The sequence below is a fragment of the Oncorhynchus nerka genome, linkage group LG4 (genome assembly GCF_034236695.1).
Source record: "Oncorhynchus nerka isolate Pitt River linkage group LG4, Oner_Uvic_2.0, whole genome shotgun sequence".
In the NCBI taxonomy this organism is placed as follows: domain Eukaryota; kingdom Metazoa; phylum Chordata; class Actinopteri; order Salmoniformes; family Salmonidae; genus Oncorhynchus; species Oncorhynchus nerka.
Genome location: NC_088399.1, coordinates 77406796 through 77427606, shown reverse-complemented (window position 1 = coordinate 77427606; position 20811 = coordinate 77406796). Strand labels below are relative to the sequence as shown.

At 34.1% G+C, this 20811-nt stretch overlaps 1 protein-coding gene across 1 annotated transcript in view; it reads left to right on the top strand.

Annotated features, from left to right (window-relative positions):
• rapgef5a (Rap guanine nucleotide exchange factor (GEF) 5a) overlaps positions 1 to 20811 on the top strand; it is a 96243-nt gene that overhangs the window by 39256 nt on the left and 36176 nt on the right. Inside the window, 2 exon segments of the mRNA XM_065017898.1 lie at positions 2523 to 2545; positions 2547 to 2673. Of these exon segments, the coding sequence (XP_064873970.1) occupies positions 2523 to 2545; positions 2547 to 2673 (150 nt within the window).

Sequence of the window (20811 nt, the reverse complement as noted above, 5' to 3'; positions counted from 1 at the left end):
AGACGACGATAAACAGCTGTCTCTGATTGGGAACCATATCAGGCCAACAGAGAATTACAAAAAATCCTAGATCTACAAAACCATAGACATACAAAAACCCTAGACAATACAAAACCCCTAGACAATACAAAAACTAGCGTACCCACCCTAGTCAGTCACACCCTGACCTAAATATAAAGAAAACAGAGATAGTGTCACACCCTGGTCTTAGTTATCTGTGTTTTCTTTATTATTTTGGTTAGGCCAGGGTGTGACATGGGTGATTTATTGTGTTTCGTCTTGTCTAGGGGTTTATTAGATTTATGGGGTTGTGTTCAGTGTAGTTGTCTAGATAAGTATATGGTTGCCTAGAGTGGTTCTCAATCAGAGGCAGGTGTTTATCATTGTCTCTGATTGGGAACCATATTTAGGCAGCCATATTCTTTGGGTATTTTGTGGGTGGTTGTCTCCTGTGTCAGTGTTTGTGCCACACGGGACTGTTTTCACGTTTCTTGTTTTGTATTCTGTTCATGTATAGTTTATCTTATTAAAAAAACATGAACTTTAACCACGCTGCATTTTGGTCCTCCGATCCTTCTCGCCTCTCCTCTTCGGAAGAAGAGGAAGAAAACCGTTACAGATATCTCAGGTCAGGGCGTGACAGAAAGGCATTGATGTTTATGGTTAGGTATACATTGGTGCAACAACAGTGCTTTTTTCGCAAATGCGCTTGTTAAGTCATCACCCGTTTGGAGAAGTAGGCTGTGATTCGATGAGAAATTAAGACACCACATCGATTATATGCAACGCAGGACAAGCTAGTTAACCTAGTAATATCATCAACCATTTGTAGTTAACTTGTGATTATGTTAAGGTTGATTGTTTTTTATAAGATAAGTTTAATGCTAGCTAGCAACTTACCTTGGCTCCTTGCTGCACTCGCGTAACAGGTAGTCAGCCTGCCACGCAGTCTCCTCGTGGAGTGCAATGTAAGGCAGGTGGTTAGAGCGTTGGACTAGTAACCAGAAGGTTGCAAGTTCGAATCCCCGAGCTGACAAGGTAAAAATCTGTCGTTCTGCCCATGAACAAGGCAGTTAACCCACCGTTCCTAGGACGTCATTGAAAATAAGAATGTGTTCTTAATTGACTTGCCTAGTTAAATAAAGGTATAAAAAAAAAAAATTAAAAAAAAAAAATCGGCCACAATTGGTGTCCAAAAATGCAGATTACCGATTGTTATGAAAATGCCGATTAATCAGTCAACCTCTAATAGCTATAGATAGATAGTAGACTGAATCATGAAAAAATCCATAGTAAGCTAGTGTTTTGAGGGTGGACTGGCTGTATTATTGGTCATTAATAGCCTGGTTTTACGCACAACAACTTTCTGTCCAAGCTGGAAGAGAGCACGAGGATGGATCATGTCATGCAGGTTCAGGTAGCCTGTACAGGACAGTTTTATATTATAAAACATCTATTGGTAGCTGATGAGTATACTGTTAGAGCAACAATGTATTTTACAATCTGCCATGTTTGAATTTTCAACTTTAATTACTGAACAAGTAATTACATTATTGCCACCAGCCAGCAGTCTAAAAATTACAGCATTTTGATACACACACACACACACACACAGGAGAGGGAAGGATGGGAGAAGAGGGGAGGAGCAGACAAGAGAGGAAAGTACACACACACAGGAGAGGAGTGGGAAGGATGGGAGAAGAGGGGAGGAGCGGACAAGAGAGGAAAGTAGAAGAGTGTATACTGAATACACCTTTTACACTACTTCAATAATTCATTCCCTCCATCACGTGTGTGTGCGTGTTTACTTGGCTGATCTCTCTTTGAGTGAGGAAGTAGAAGAGGGGAGACTGGACTTTGGGTTGTGGCTCAGATAGAGTGTGTTGTTATCAGGGGTGTTTTCTTTGTAAACAATGGTTTGCAGGAAGGTGTGTGTGTGTGTGTGTGGTGGCGGCACCGTGGAATAGTTTCACTCGCGGGAAGTACCCTGCTCACAGCCAATCTGCACACACACAGCGTGTAGACTCCAATATAAATAAACAGTCCATATTGCCTTACTGATGATACCATTATATTACCAAGGGATCTCCTCCATCCCAAATATAACCTGCCCCCACAACAACAGATTATCGCTAAGAACACCCCCTCGTTCTCCTCCACACATCCACACTGGCCCATCGAAGCCCACAGCCCCAGAGTTTCTAAAGTCAGGGCGCTGCTAGGGAGGACACGACACTACGTTTCTGAAGAACACACACACACACACACACACAGAGAGGTATAGAGAGAGAGAGAGAGAGAGAGACTGGGATTATTTTGAGTTATTTTCTCTCTTTCTCTGTGATTTACAGAAAGAGACCCTGAGACAGACAGAAAGACTAGCTGACAGACCGTGAGAGTGGGGTAGATTTGATCCAAAATCTATTTTGGGGTGTTACCTACCTTTATATTTAACCTCTCACCTCTAATCCTGTGACCTGATGATATCGTTGGGCTATGGACTAAGATACCTGTTCTCTCAGTCCCGTTCCTTACAGCTGGGGGGTGCGGCCGGACGGTGTGTGTGGCCGCGAGGAGCTGACCAGACTAGAGCTGGTCCAGAGACTGGCTGCAGACAGCTGCAGACTGCTGCAGAACCAGAACTACAGAGTACCAGACCACCGCAACCCCACCGTGAGTACACACACACACACACACACACCCTCTGACAAACATACTTCTGAATAATATATTTTGTGATAGTATGCTCTAACTTCACGTCAGTGTTTTACAATGTGTGTGTGCGTGTCTGTGTGTGGGGGGGGGGTATATGTGTGGATGTGTAATTTACGGACTTCCTTTCGAACCCTTCCTTTCCTTTCCTCCCCTCTACGTATGTCATCTAGTCATCTGTGAGAAGTTGGAACATTATGTCTCTCTAGTATATAACATTATGTCTCTTGTATATAACATTCTGTCTATCTAGTATATAACATTCTGCCTCTAGTATATACCATTCTGTCTATCTAGTATAAAACATTCTGTCTCTAGTATATAACATTCTGTCTATCTAGTATATAACATTCTGTGTATCTAGTATGTAACATTCTGTCTGTCTAGTATGTAACATTCTGCCTCTAGTATATAACATTCTGTCTCTAGTATACAACATTCTGCCTCTCTAGTATATAACATTCTGCCTCTAGTATGTAACATTCTGTGTATCTAGTATATAACATTCTGTGTATCTAGTATACAACATTCTGTCTATCTAGTATATAACATTCTGTCTCTAGTATACAACATTCTGCCTCTCTAGTATATAACATTCTGCCTCTAGTATGTAACATTCTGTGTATCTAGTATATAACATTCTGTGTATCTAGTATACAACATTCTGTGTATCTAGTATATAACATTCTGTCTCTAGTATATAACATTCTGTCTCTCGTATATAACATTCTGTCTCGAGTATATAACATTCTGTCTCGAGTATATAACATTCTGTCTCTCTAGTATATAACATTCTGTCTCTCTAGTATATAACATTCTGTCTCTCTAGTATATAACATTCTGTCTCTGGTATATAACATTCTGTCTCTGGTATATAACATTCTGTCTCTCTAGTATATAACATTCTGTCTATCTCGTATATAACATTCTGTCTCGAGTATACAACATTCTGTCTATCTAGTATATAACATTCTGTCTATCTCGTATATAACATTCTGTCTCTCGTATATAACATTCTGTCTCTCGTATATAACATTCTGTCTATCTCGTATATAACATTCTGTCTCTAGTATATAACATTCTGTGTATCTAGTATACAACATTCTGCCTATCTAGTATATAACATTCTGTGTGTCTAGTATATAACATTCTGTGTATCTAGTATGTAACATTCTGTCTGTCTAGTATATAACATTCTGTCTCTAGTATGTAACATTCTGCCTCTAGTATATAACATTCTGTCTCTAGTATACAACATTCTGTCTCTCTAGTATATAACATTCTGCCTATCTAGTATATAACATTCTGCGTATCTAGTATACAACATTCTGTGTATCTAGTATATAACATTCTGTGTATCTAGTATATAACATTCTGTGTATCTAGTATATAACATTCTGTCTCTCGTATATAACATTCTGTCTCTCTGGTATATAACATTCTGTCTCTCTGGTATATAACATTCTGTCTCTGGTATATAACATTCTGTCTCGTGTATATAACATTCTGTCTCTCGAGTATATAACATTCTGTCTATCTCGTATATAACATTCTGTCTCGAGTATGTAACATTCTGCCTCTAGTATGTAACATTCTGTATCATGTATATAACATTCTGTCTATCTAGTATGTAACATTCTGCCTCTAGTATGTAACATTCTGCCTCTAGTATGTAACATTCTGCCTCTAGTATGTAACATTCTGCCTCTAGTATGTAACATTCTGTATCATGTATATAACATTCTGTCTATCTAGTATGTAACATTCTGCCTCTAGTATATAACATTCTGTCTATCTAGTATGTAACATTCTGTCTCTCTAGTATATAACATTCTGTCTCTAGTATACAACATTCTGTCTCTCTAGTATATAACATTCTGTCTATCTAGTATATAACATTCTGTCTCTAGTATACAACATTCTGTCTCTCTAGTAAATAACATTCTGCCTCTAGTATGTAACATTCTGTGTATCTAGTATATAACATTCTGCCTCTCGTATATAACATTCTGTCTCGAGTATACAACATTCTGTCTATTTAGTATATAACATTCTGTCTCTCGTATATAACATTCTGTCTCTCGTATATAACATTCTGTCTCTCGTATATAACATTCTGTCTATCTAGTATATAACATTCTGTCTATCTAGTATATAACATTCTGTCTCTAGTATATAACATTCTGTCTCTAGTATACAACATTCTGTCTCTCTAGTAAATAACATTCTGTGTATCTAATATATAACATTCTGTGTATCTAGTATACAACATTCTGTGTATCTAGTATATAACATTCTGTCTCTCTAGTATATAACATTCTGTCTATCTAGTATATAACATTCTGTCTCTCTAGTATATAACATTCTGTCTATCTCGTATATAACATTCTGTCTCGAGTATACAACATTCTGTCTATCTAGTATATAACATTCTGTCTATCTCGTATATAACATTCTGTCTCGAGTATGTAACATTCTGCCTCTAGTATGTAACATTCTGTATCATGTATATAACATTCTGTCTATCTAGTATGTAACATTCTGCCTCTAGTATGTAACATTCTGCCTGTAACATTCTGCCTCTAGTATGTAACATTCTGCCTCTAGTATGTAACATTCTGTATCATGTATATAACATTCTGTCTATCTAGTATGTAACATTCTGCCTCTAGTATATAACATTCTGTCTCTGTAGTATATAACATTCTGTCTATCTAGTATATAACATTCTGTCTCTAGTATACAACATTCTGTCTCTCTAGTAAATAACATTCTGCCTCTAGTATGTAACATTCTGTGTATCTAGTATATAACATTCTGTCTCTCTAGTATATAACATTCTGTCTCTAGTATACAACATTCTGTCTCTCTAGTATATAACATTCTGTCTATCTAGTATATAACATTCTGTCTCTAGTATACAACATTCTGTCTCTCTAGTAAATAACATTCTGCCTCTAGTATATAACATTCTGCCTTTCGTATATAACATTCTGTCTCGAGTATACAACATTCTGTCTATTTAGTATATAACATTCTGTCTCTCGTATATAACATTCTGTCTCGAGTATACAACATTCTGTCTATTTAGTATATAACATTCTGTCTCTCGTATATAACATTCTGTCTATCTAGTATATAACATTCTGTCTATCTAGTATATAACATTCTGTCTCTAGTATATAACATTCTGTCTCTAGTATATAACATTCTGTCTCTAGTATACAACATTCTGTCTCTCTAGTATATAACATTCTGCCTATCTAGTATATAACATTCTGTGTATCTAATATATAACATTCTGTGTATCTAGTATACAACATTCTGTGTATCTAGTATATAACATTCTGTCTCTCGTATATAACATTCTGTCTCTCTAGTATATAACATTCTGTCTATCTAGTATATAACATTCTGTCTCTAGTATACAACATTCTGTCTCTCTAGTATATAACATTCTGTCTATCTAGTATATAACATTCTGTCTATCTAGTATACAACATTCTGTCTCTAGTATATAACATTCTGTATCTAGTATATAACATTCTGTCTCTCTAGTATATAACATTCTGTATCTAGTATATAACATTCTGTCTCTCTAGTATATAACATTCTGTCTATCTAGTATATAACATTCTGTCTCTAGTATACAACATTCTGTCTCTAGTATATAACATTCTGTCTCTCTAGTATATAACATTCTGTCTCTAGTATATAACATTTACATTTACATTTAAGTCATTTAGCAGACGCTCTTATCCAGAGCGACTTACAAATTGGTGCTTTCACCTTATGACATCCAGTGGAACAGCCACTTTACAATAGTGCATCTAGGTCTTTTAAGGGGGGAGGGGGAGAAGGATTACTTTATCCTATCCTAGGTATTCCTTAAAGAGGTGGGGTTTCAGGTGTCTCCGGAAGGTGGTGATTGACTCCGCTGTCCTGGCGTCGTGAGGGAGTTTGTTCCACCATTGGGGGGCCAGAGCAGCGAACAGTTTTGACTGGGCTGAGCGGGAACTGTACTTCCTCAGTGGTAGGGAGGCGAGCAGGCCAGAGGTGGATGAACGCAGTGCCCTTGTTTGGGTGTAGGGCCTGATCAGAGCCTGGAGGTAGTGAGGTGCCGTTCCCCTCACAGCTCCGTAGGCAAGCACCATGGTCTTGTAGCAGATGCGAGCTTCAACTGGAAGCCAGTGGAGAGAGCGGAGGAGCGGGGTGACGTGAGAGAACTTGTGAAGGTTGAACACCAGACGGGCTGCGGCGTTCTGGATGAGTTGTAGGGGTTTAATGGCACAGGCAGGGAGCCCAGCCAACAGCGAGTTGCAGTAATCCAGACGGGAGATGACAAGTGCCTGGATTAGGACCTGCGCCGCTTCCTGTGTGAGGCAGGGTCGTACTCTGCGGATGTTGTAGAGCATGAACCTACAGGAACGGGCCACCGCCTTGATGTTATTTGAGAACGACAGGGTGTTGTCCAGGATCACGCCAAGGTTCTTAGCGCTCTGGGACGAGGACACAATGGAGTTGTCAACCGTGATGGCGAGATCATGGAACGGGCAGTCCTTCCCCGGGAGGAAGAGCAGCTCCGTCTTGCCGAGGTTCAGCTTGAGGTGATGATCCGTCATCCACACTGATATGTCTGCCAGACATGCAGAGATGCGATTCGCCACCTGGTCGTCAGAAGGGGGAAAGGAGAAGATTAATTGTGTGTCGTCTGCATAGCAATGATAGGAGAGACCATGTGAGGTTATGACAGGGCCAAGTGACTTGGTGTATAGCGAGAATAGGAGAGGGCCTAGAACAGAGCCCTGGGGGACACCAGTGGTGAGAGCACGTGGTGAGGAGACGGATTCTCGCCACGCCACCTGGTAGGAGCGACCTGTCAGGTAGGACGCAATCCAAGCGTGGGCCGCGCCGGAGATGCCCAACTCGGAGAGGGTGGAGAGGAGGATCTGATGGTTCACAGTATCGAAGGCAGCCGATAGGTCTAGAAGGATGAGAGCAGAGGAGAGAGAGTTAGCTTTAGCAGTGCGGAGCGCCTCCGTGATACAGAGAAGAGCAGTCTCAGTTGAATGACTAGTCTTGAAACCTGACTGATTTGGATCAAGAAGAACATTCTGTCTCTAGTATATAACATTCTGTCTCTAGTATATAACATTCTGTCTCTAGTATACAACATTCTGTCTCTAGTATACAACATTCTGCCTCTAGTATGTAACATTCTGTGTATCTAGTATACAACATTCTGTGTATCTAGTATATAACATTCTGTCTATCTAGTATATAACATTCTGTCTCTAGTATATAACATTCTGTCTATCTAGTATATAACATTCTGTCTCTCTAGTGTATAACATTCTGTCTCTCTAGTATATAACATTCTGTCTCTGGTATATAACATTCTGTCTCTGGTATATAACATTCTGTCTATCTAGTATATAACATTCTGTCTATCTAGTATATAACATTCTTTCTATCTAGTATATAACATTCTGTCTCTCTAGTATATAACATTCTGTCTCTCTAGTATATAACATTCTGTCTCTGGTATATAACATTCTGTCTCTGGTATATAACATTCTGTCTCTCTAGTATATAACATTCTGCCTCTAGTATATAACATTCTGTCTATCTAGTATATAACATTCTGTCTATCTAGTATATAACATTCTGTCTATCTAGTATATAACATTCTGTCTATCTAGTATATAACATTCTGTCTCTCTAGTATATAACATTCTGTCTCTCTAGTATATAACATTCTGTCTCTGGTATATAACATTCTGTCTCTCTAGTATATAACATTCTGCCTCTAGTATATAACATTCTGTCTATCTAGTATAAAACATTCTGTCTCTAGTATGTAACATTCTGCTTCTAGTATATAACATTCTGTATCTTGTATATAACATTCTGTCTATATAGTATATAACATTCTGTCTATCTAGTATATAACATTCTGTCTCTCTAGTATATAACATTCTGTCTATCTAGTATATAACATTCTGTCTCTAGTATACAACATTCTGTCTCTCTAGTATATAACATTCTGCCTCTAGTATGTAACATTCTGTGTATCTAGTATATAACATTCTGTCTCGAGTATATAACATTCTGTCTCGAGTATATAACATTCTGTCTCTCTAGTATATAACATTCTGTCTATCTAGTAACATTCTGTCTATCTAGTAACATTCTGTCTCTGGTATATAACATTCTGTCTCTCTAGTATATAACATTCTGTCTCTCTAGTATATAACATTCTGTCTCTGGTATATAACATTCTGTCTCTGGTATATAACATTCTGTCTCTGGTATATAACATTCTGTCTCTGGTATATAACATTCTGTCTCTAGTATATAACATTCTGTCTCTAGTATATAACATTCTGTCTCTAGTATATAACATTCTGTCTCTAGTATACAACATTCTGTCTCTCTAGTATATACCATTCTGTGTATCTAGTATATAACATTCTGTCTCTCTAGTATATAACATTCTGTCTCTCTAGTATATAACATTCTGTCTCTCGTATATAACATTCTGTCTCTAGTATACAACATTCTGTCTCTAGTATATAACATTCTGTGTATCTAGTATATAACATTCTGTCTCTCTAGTATATAACATTCTGTCTCTCTAGTATATAACATTCTGTCTCTCGTATATAACATTCCGTCTCTCGTATATAACATTCTGTCTCTCTGGTATATAACATTCTGTCTCTGGTATATAACATTCTGTCTCTAGTATACAACATTCTGTCTCTCTAGTATATAACATTCTGCCTATCTAGTATATAACATTCTGCGTATCTAGTATACAACATTCTGTGTATCTAGTATATAACATTCTGTGTATCTAGTATATAACATTCTGTGTATCTAGTATATAACATTCTGTGTATCTAGTATATAACATTCTGTCTCTCGTATATAACATTCTGTCTCTCGTATATAACATTCTGTCTCTCGTATATAACATTCTGTGTATCTAGTATATAACATTCTGTGTATCTAGTATATAACATTCTGCCTCTAGTATGTAACATTCTGTATCATGTATATAACATTCTGTCTATCTAGTATGTAACATTCTGCCTCTAGTATGTAACATTCTGCCTCTAGTATGTAACATTCTGCCTCTAGTATGTAACATTCTGTATCATGTATATAACATTCTGTCTATCTAGTATGTAACATTCTGCCTCTAGTATATAACATTCTGTCTCTCTAGTATATAACATTCTGTCTATCTAGTATATAACATTCTGTCTCTAGTATACAACATTCTGTCTCTCTAGTAAATAACATTCTGCCTCTAGTATGTAACATTCTGTGTATCTAGTATGTAACATTCTGTCTCTCTAGTATATAACATTCTGTCTCTAGTATACAACATTCTGTCTCTCTAGTATATAACATTCTGTCTCTAGTATACAACATTCTGTCTCTCTAGTAAATAACATTCTGTCTCTCTAGTAAATAACATTCTGCCTCTAGTATGTAACATTCTGTGTATCTAGTATATAACATTCTGCCTCTCGTATATAACATTCTGTCTCGAGTATACAACATTCTGTCTATTTAGTATATAACATTCTGTCTCTCGTATATAACATTCTGTCTCGAGTATACAACATTCTGTCTATTTAGTATATAACATTCTGTCTCTCGTATATAACATTCTGTCTCTCGTATATAACATTCTGTCTATCTAGTATATAACATTCTGTCTATCTAGTATATAACATTCTGTCTCTCTAGTATATAACATTCTGTCTCTAGTATATAACATTCTGTCTCTAGTATACAACATTCTGTCTCTCTAGTATATAACATTCTGTCTCTCTAGTATATAACATTCTGCCTATCTAGTATATAACATTCTGTGTATCTAGTATACAACATTCTGTGTATCTAGTATATAACATTCTGTCTCTCGTATATAACATTCTGTCTCTCTAGTATATAACATTCTGTCTCTCTAGTATATAACATTCTGTCTCTGGTATATAACATTCTGTCTCTGGTATATAACATTCTGTCTCTCTAGTATATAACATTCTGCCTCTAGTATATAACATTCTGTCTATCTAGTATATAACATTCTGTCTATCTAGTATATAACATTCTGTCTCTAGTATATAACATTCTGTCTATCTAGTATATAACATTCTGTCTATCTAGTATATAACATTCTGTCTCTCTAGTATATAACATTCTGTCTCTCTAGTATATAACATTCTGTCTCTGGTATATAACATTCTGTCTATCTAGTATAAAACATTCTGTCTCTAGTATGTAACATTCTGCTTCTAGTATATAACATTCTGTATCTTGTATATAACATTCTGTCTATATAGTATATAACATTCTGTCTATCTAGTATATAACATTCTGTCTCTCTAGTATATAACATTCTGTCTATCTAGTATATAACATTCTGTCTCTAGTATACAACATTCTGTCTCTCTAGTATATAACATTCTGCCTCTAGTATGTAACATTCTGTGTATCTAGTATATAACATTCTGTCTCGAGTATATAACATTCTGTCTCGAGTATATAACATTCTGTCTCTCTAGTATATAACATTCTGTCTATCTAGTAACATTCTGTCTATCTAGTAACATTCTGTCTCTGGTATATAACATTCTGTCTCTCTAGTATATAACATTCTGTCTCTCTAGTATATAACATTCTGTCTCTGGTATATAACATTCTGTCTCTGGTATATAACATTCTGTCTCTGGTATATAACATTCTGTCTCTGGTATATAACATTCTGTCTCTAGTATATAACATTCTGTCTCTAGTATATAACATTCTGTCTCTAGTATATAACATTCTGTCTCTAGTATACAACATTCTGTCTCTCTAGTATATACCATTCTGTCTCTCTAGTATATAACATTCTGTCTCTCTAGTATATAACATTCTGTCTCTCTAGTATATAACATTCTGTCTCTCGTATATAACATTCTGTCTCTAGTATACAACATTCTGTCTCTAGTATATAACATTCTGTGTATCTAGTATATAACATTCTGTCTCTCTAGTATATAACATTCTGTCTCTCTAGTATATAACATTCTGTCTCTCGTATATAACATTCCGTCTCTCGTATATAACATTCTGTCTCTCTGGTATATAACATTCTGTCTCTGGTATATAACATTCTGTCTCTAGTATACAACATTCTGTCTCTCTAGTATATAACATTCTGCCTATCTAGTATATAACATTCTGCGTATCTAGTATATAACATTCTGCGTATCTAGTATACAACATTCTGTGTATCTAGTATATAACATTCTGTGTATCTAGTATATAACATTCTGTGTATCTAGTATATAACATTCTGTCTCTCGTATATAACATTCTGTCTCTCTGGTATATAACATTCTGTCTCGTGTATATAACATTCTGTCTCTCGAGTATATAACATTCTGTCTGGCTCGAGTATGTAACATTCTGGCTCGAGTATGTAACATTCTGCCTCTAGTATGTAACATTCTGTATCATGTATATAACATTCTGTCTATCTAGTATGTAACATTCTGCCTCTAGTATGTAACATTCTGCCTCTAGTATGTAACATTCTGCCTCTAGTATGTAACATTCTGTATCATGTATATAACATTCTGTCTATCTAGTATGTAACATTCTGCCTCTAGTATATAACATTCTGTCTCTCTAGTATATAACATTCTGTCTATCTAGTATATAACATTCTGTCTCTAGTATACAACATTCTGTCTCTCTAGTAAATAACATTCTGCCTCTAGTATGTAACATTCTGTGTATCTAGTATGTAACATTCTGTCTCTCTAGTATATAACATTCTGTCTCTAGTATACAACATTCTGTCTCTCTAGTATATAACATTCTGTCTCTAGTATACAACATTCTGTCTCTCTAGTAAATAACATTCTGTCTCTCTAGTAAATAACATTCTGCCTCTAGTATGTAACATTCTGTGTATCTAGTATATAACATTCTGCCTCTCGTATATAACATTCTGTCTCGAGTATACAACATTCTGTCTATTTAGTATATAACATTCTGTCTCTCGTATATAACATTCTGTCTCTCGTATATAACATTCTGTCTATCTAGTATATAACATTCTGTCTATCTAGTATATAACATTCTGTCTCTCTAGTATATAACATTCTGTCTCTAGTATATAACATTCTGTCTCTAGTATACAACATTCTGTCTCTCTAGTATATAACATTCTGCCTATCTAGTATATAACATTCTGTGTATCTAATATATAACATTCTGTGTATCTAGTATACAACATTCTGTGTATCTAGTATATAACATTCTGTCTCTCGTATATAACATTCTGTCTCTCTAGTATATAACATTCTGTCTATCTAGTATATAACATTCTGTCTCTAGTATATAACATTCTGTCTATCTAGTATATAACATTCTGTCTATCTAGTATATAACATTCTGTCTCTAGTATATAACATTCTGTCTCTAGTATACAACATTCTGTCTCTAGTATATAACATTCTGTCTCTAGTATATAACATTCTGTCTCTAGTATATAACATTCTGTCTCTAGTATATAACATTCTGTCTCTAGTATATAACATTCTGTCTCTAGTATACAACATTCTGTCTCTAGTATACAACATTCTGCCTCTAGTATGTAACATTCTGTGTATCTAGTATATAACATTCTGTGTATCTAGTATACAACATTCTGTGTATCTAGTATATAACATTCTGTCTCGAGTATATAACATTCTGTCTTTCTAGTATATAACATTCTGTCTATCTAGTATATAACATTCTGTCTCTCTAGTATATAACATTCTGTCTCTCTAGTATATAACATTCTGTCTATCTAGTATATAACATTCTGTCTCTCTAGTATATAACATTCTGTCTCTCTAGTATATAACATTCTGTCTCTCTAGTATATAACATTCTGTCTATCTAGTATATAACATTCTGTCTCTCTAGTATATAACATTCTGTCTATCTAGTATATAACATTCTGTCTCGTATATAACATTCTGTCTATCTAGTATATAACATTCTGTCTATCTAGTATATAACATTCTGTCTATCTAGTATATAACATTCTGTCTCTAGTATATAACATTCTGTCTCTGGTATATAACATTCTGTCTATCTAGTATATAACATTCTGTCTCGAGTATACAACATTCTGTCTATCTAGTATATAACATTCTGTCTCTCTAGTAAATAACATTCTGCCTCTAGTATGTAACATTCTGTGTATCTAGTATATAACATTCTGCCTCTCGTATATAACATTCTGTCTCGAGTATACAACATTCTGTCTATTTAGTATATAACATTCTGTCTCTCGTATATAACATTCTGTCTCTAGTATATAACATTCTGTCTCTAGTATATAACATTCTGTCTCTAGTATACAACATTCTGTCTCTAGTATACAACATTCTGCCTCTAGTATGTAACATTCTGTGTATCTAGTATATAACTTTCTGTGTATCTACTATACAACATTCTGTGTATCTAGTATATAACATTCTGTCTCGAGTATATAACATTCTGTCTATCTAGTATATAACATTCTGTCTCTCTAGTATATAACATTCTGTCTCTCTAGTATATAACATTCTGTCTATCTAGTATATAACATTCTGTCTCTCTAGTATATAACATTCTGTCTCTCTAGTATATAACATTCTGTCTATCTAGTATATAACATTCTGTCTCTAGTATATAACATTCTGTCTATCTAGTATATAACATTCTGTCTATCTAGTATATAACATTCTGTCTATCTAGTATATAACATTCTGTCTATCTAGTATATAACATTCTGTCTCTAGTATATAACATTCTGTCTCTGGTATATAACATTCTGTCTATCTAGTATATAACATTCTGTCTATCTAGTATATAACATTCTGTCTATCTAGTATATAACATTCTGTCTCTAGTATATAACATTCTGTCTATCTAGTATATAACATTCTGTCTATCTAGTATATAACATTCTGTCTCTCTAGTATATAACATTCTGTCTCTCTAGTATATAACATTCTGTCTCTGGTATATAACATTCTGTCTCTAGTATGTAACATTCTGCTTCTAGTATATAACATTCTGTATCTTGTATATAACATTCTGTCTATCTAGTATATAACATTCTGTCTCTCTAGTATATAACATTCTGTCTCTCTAGTATATAACATTCTGTCTCTGGTATATAACATTCTGTCTCTGGTATATAACATTCTGTCTCTGGTATATAACATTCTGTCTCTGGTATATAACATTCTGTCTCTGGTATATAACATTCTGTCTCTCTGGTATATAACATTCTGTCTCTCTAGTATATAACATTCTGTCTCTCGTATATAACATTCTGTCTCTCGTATATAACATTCTGTCTCTCTAGTATATAACATTCTGTCTCTGGTATATAACATTCTGTCTCTGGTATATAACATTCTGTCTCTGGTATATAACATTCTGTCTCTCTAGTATATAACATTCTGTCTCTAGTATATAACATTCTGTCTCTAGTATACAACATTCTGTCTCTAGTATACAACATTCTGTCTCTCTAGTATATAACATTCTGTGTATCTAGTATATAACATTCTGTCTCTCTAGTATATAACATTCTGTCTCTCTAGTATATAACATTCTGTCTCTCGTATATAACATTCTGTCTCTCGTATATAACATTCTGTCTCTAGTATACAACATTCTGTCTCTCTAGTATATAACATTCTGTGTATCTAGTATATAACATTCTGTCTCTCTCGTATATAACATTCTGTATCTAGTATATAACATTCTGTATCTAGTATGTAACATTCTGTGTATCTAGTATATAACATTCTGTGTATCTCGTATATAACATTCTGTCTCGAGTATATAACATTCTGTCTCGAGTATATAACATTCTGTCTCTCTAGTATATAACATTCTGTCTATCTAGTATATAACATTCTGTCTCTCTAGTATATAACATTCTGTCTCTCGTATATAACATTCTGTCTCTGGTATATAACATTCTGTCTCTGGTATATAACATTCTGTCTCTCTAGTATATAACATTCTGTCTATCTAGTATATAACATTCTGTCTCTAGTATATAACATTCTGTCTATCTAGTATATAACATTCTGTCTCTAGTATATAACATTCTGTCTCTAGTATATAACATTCTGTCTCTCTAGTATATAACATTCTGTCTCTAGTATATAACATTCTGTCTCTCTAGTATATAACATTCTGTCTCTCTAGTATATAACATTCTGTCTCTAGTATATAACATTCTGTCTATCTAGTATATAACATTCTGTCTATCTCGTATATAACATTCTGTCTCTCTAGTATATAACATTCTGTCTCTAGTATATAACATTCTGTCTCTCTAGTATATAACATTCTGCCTCTAGTATGTAACATTCTGTGTATCTACTATATAACATTCTGTCTCTAGTATACAACATTCTGTGTATCTAGTATATAACATTCTGTGTATCTAGTATATAACATTCTGTGTATCTAGTATATAACATTCTGTCTCTCTAGTATATAACATTCTGTCTCTAGTATATAACATTCTGTCTCTAGTATACAACATTCTGTCTCTCTAGTATATAACATTCTGTCTATCTAGTATATAACATTCTGTCTCTAGTATACAACATTCTGTCTCTAGTAAATAACATTCTGCCTCTAGTATGTAACATTCTGTGTATCTAGTATATAACATTCTGTCTCTAGTATACAACATTCTGTGTATCTAGTATATAACATTCTGTCTAGTATATAACATTCTGTCTCTCTAGTATATAACATTCTGTCTCTAGTGTATAACATTCTGTCTCTAGTATACAACATTCTGTCTCTCTAGTATATAACATTCTGTCTCTCTAGTATATAACATTCTGTGTATCTAGTATACAACATTCTGTGTATCTAGTATACAACATTCTGTGTATCTAGTATACAACATTCTGTGTATCTAGTATACAACATTCTGTGTATCTAGTATATAACATTCTGTCTCTCTAGTATATAACATTCTGTCTATCTAGTATATAACATTCTGTCTCTCTAGTATATAACATTCTGTCTCTAGTATATAACATTCTGTCTCTCGAGTATATAACATTCTGTCTCGAGTATATAACATTCTGTCTCGAGTATACAACATTCTGTCTCGAGTATACAACATTCTGTCTCGAGTATACAACATTCTGTCTCGAGTATACAACATTCTGTCTCGAGTATACAACATTCTGTCTCGAGTATACAACATTCTGTCTCGAGTATACAACATTCTGTCTCGAGTATACAACATTCTGTCTCGAGTATACAACATTCTGTCTATCTAGTATACAACATTCTGTCTCTAGTATATAACATTCTGTCTCTAGTATATAACATTCTGTCTCTCTAGTATATAACATTCTGTCTCATTCTGTCTCTCTAGTATATAACATTCTGTCTATCTAGTATATAACATTCTGTCTATCTAGTATATAACATTCTGTCTATCTAGTATATAACATTCTGTCTCTCTAGTATATAACATTCTGTCTCTCTAGTATATAACATTCTGTCTCTGGTATATAACATTCTGTCTCTGGTATATAACATTCTGTCTCTAGTATACAACATTCTGTCTCTCTAGTATATAACATTCTGTCTCTCTAGTATATAACATTCTGTCTCTAGTATACAACATTCTGTCTCTCTAGTATATAACATTCTGCGTCTAGTATGTAACATTCTGTGTATCTACTATATAACATTCTGTCTCTAGTATACAACATTCTGTGTATCTAGTATATAACATTCTGTGTATCTAGTATATAACATTCTGTCTCTCTAGTATATAACATTCTGTCTCTCTAGTATATAACATTCTGTCTCTAGTATACAACATTCTGTCTCTCTAGTATATAACATTCTGCCTATCTAGTATATAACATTCTGTGTATCTAGTATATAACATTCTGTGTATCTAGTATACAACATTCTGTGTATCTAGTATATAACATTCTGTCTCTCTAGTATATGACATTCTGTCTATCTAGTATATAACATTCTGTCTCTCGTATATAACATTCTGTCTCGTATATGAAATTTTGTCTCTCTGGTATATAACATTCTGTCTCTGGTATATAACATTCTGTCTCTCGTATATAACATTCTGTCTCTCGAGTATACAACATTCTGTCTATCTAGTATGTAACATTCTGCCTCTAGTATGTAACATTCTGTATCTTGTATATAACATTCTGTCTATCTAGTATGTAACATTCTGTCTCTCTAGTATGTAACATTCTGTCTCTCTAGTATGTAACATTCTGTCTCTAGTATATAACATTCTGTCTCTAGTATACAACATTCTGTCTCTCTAGTATATAACATTCTGTCTATCTAGTATATAACATTCTGTCTCTAGTATACAACATTCTGTCTCTCTAGTAAATAACATTCTGCCTCTAGTATGTAACATTCTGTGTATCTAGTATATAACATTCTGTCTCTAGTATACAACATTCTGTGTATCTAGTATACAACATTCTGTCTCTCTAGTATATAACATTCTGTCTATCTAGTATATAACATTCTATCTAGTATATAACAGTCTATCTAGTATATAACATTCTGTCTCGTATATAACATTCTGTCTCTCGAGTATATAACATTCTGTCTCGAGTATATAACATTCTGTCTCGAGTATACAACATTCTGTCTCGAGTATACAACATTCTGTCTCGAGTATACAACATTCTGTCTCGAGTATACAACATTCTGTCTCGAGTATACAACATTCTGTCTCGAGTATACAACATTCTGTCTCGAGTATATAACATTCTGTCTATCTAGTATATAACATTCTGTCTCTCGTATATAACATTCTGTCTCGAGTATACAACATTCTGTCTCGAGTATACAACATTCTGTCTCGAGTATATAACATTCTGTCTATCTAGTATACAACATTCTGTCTCTCTAGTAAATAACATTCTGCCTCTAGTATGTAACATTCTGTGTATCTAGTATATAACATTCTGTCTCTAGTATACAACATTCTGTGTATCTAGTATATAACATTCTGTCTAGTATATAACATTCTGTCTCTCTAGTATATAACATTCTGTCTCTAGTATATAACATTTTGTCTCTAGTATATAACATTCTGTCTCTAGTATACAACATTCTGTCTCTCTAGTATATAACATTCTGTCTCTCTAGTATATAACATTCTGTGTATCTAGTATATAACATTCTGTGTATCTAGTATATAACATTCTGTGTATCTAGTATACAACATTCTGTGTATCTAGTATACAACATTCTGTGTATCTAGTATACAACATTCTGTGTATCTAGTATATAACATTCTGTCTCTCTAGTATATAACATTCTGTCTATCTAGTATATAACATTCTATCTAGTATATAACATTCTGTCTCTCGTATATAACATTCTGTCTCTCGAGTATATAACATTCTGTCTCGAGTATACAACATTCTGTCTCGAGTATACAACATTCTGTCTCGAGTATACAACATTCTGTCTCGAGTATACAACATTCTGTCTCGAGTATACAACATTCTGTCTCGAGTATACAACATTCTGTCTATCTAGTATACAACATTCTGTCTCTCTAGTATATAACATTCTGTCTCTAGTATATAACATTCTGTCTCTAGTATATAACATTCTGTCTCTCTAGTATATAACATTCTGTCTCTCTAGTATATAACATTCTGTCTCTCTAGTATATAACATTCTGTCTCTAATATATAACATTCTGTCTATCTCGTATATAACATTCTGTCTCTCTAGTATATAACATTCTGTCTCTCTAGTATATAACATTCTGTCTCTCTAGTATATAACATTCTGTCTCTGGTATATAACATTCTGTCTCTGGTATATAACATTCTGTCTCTAGTATACAACATTCTGTCTCTCTAGTATATAACATTCTGTCTATCTAGTATATAACATTCTGTCTCTAGTATACAACATTCTGTCTCTCTAGTATATAACATTCTGCCTCTAGTATGTAACATTCTGTGTATCTACTATATAACATTCTGTCTCTAGTATACAACATTCTGTGTATCTAGTATATAACATTCTGTGTATCTAGTATATAACATTCTGTCTCTCTAGTATATAACATTCTGTCTCTCTAGTATATAACATTCTGCCTCTAGTATGTAACATTCTGTATCTTGTATATAACATTCTGTCTATCTAGTATGTAACATTCTGTCTATCTAGTATGTAACATTCTGTCTCTCTAGTATGTAACATTCTGTCTCTCTAGTATGTAACATTCTGTCTCTAGTATGTAACATTCTGTCTCTAGTATATAACATTCTGTCTCTAGTATACAACATTCTGTCTCTCTAGTATATAACATTCTGTCTATCTAGTATATAACATTCTGTCTCTAGTATACAACATTCTGTCTCTCTAGTAAATAACATTCTGCCTCTAGTATGTAACATTCTGTGTATCTAGTATATAACATTCTGTCTCTAGTATACAACATTCTGTGTATCTAGTATATAACATTCTGTCTAGTATATAACATTCTGTCTCTCTAGTATATAACATTCTGTCTCTAGTATATAACATTCTGTCTCTAGTATATAACATTCTGTCTCTAGTATATAACATTCTGTCTCTAGTATACAACATTCTGTCTCTCTAGTATATAACATTCTGTCTCTCTAGTATATAACATTCTGTGTATCTAGTATATAACATTCTGTGTATCTAGTATATAACATTCTGTGTATCTAGTATACAACATTCTGTGTATCTAGTATACAACATTCTGTGTATCTAGTATATAACATTCTGTCTCTCTAGTATATAACATTCTGTCTATCTAGTATATAACATTCTATCTAGTATATAACATTCTGTCTCTCGTATATAACATTCTGTCTCTCGAGTATATAACATTCTGTCTCGAGTATATAACATTCTGTCTCGAGTATACAACATTCTGTCTCGAGTATACAACATTCTGTCTCGAGTATACAACATTCTGTCTCGAGTATACAACATTCTGTCTCG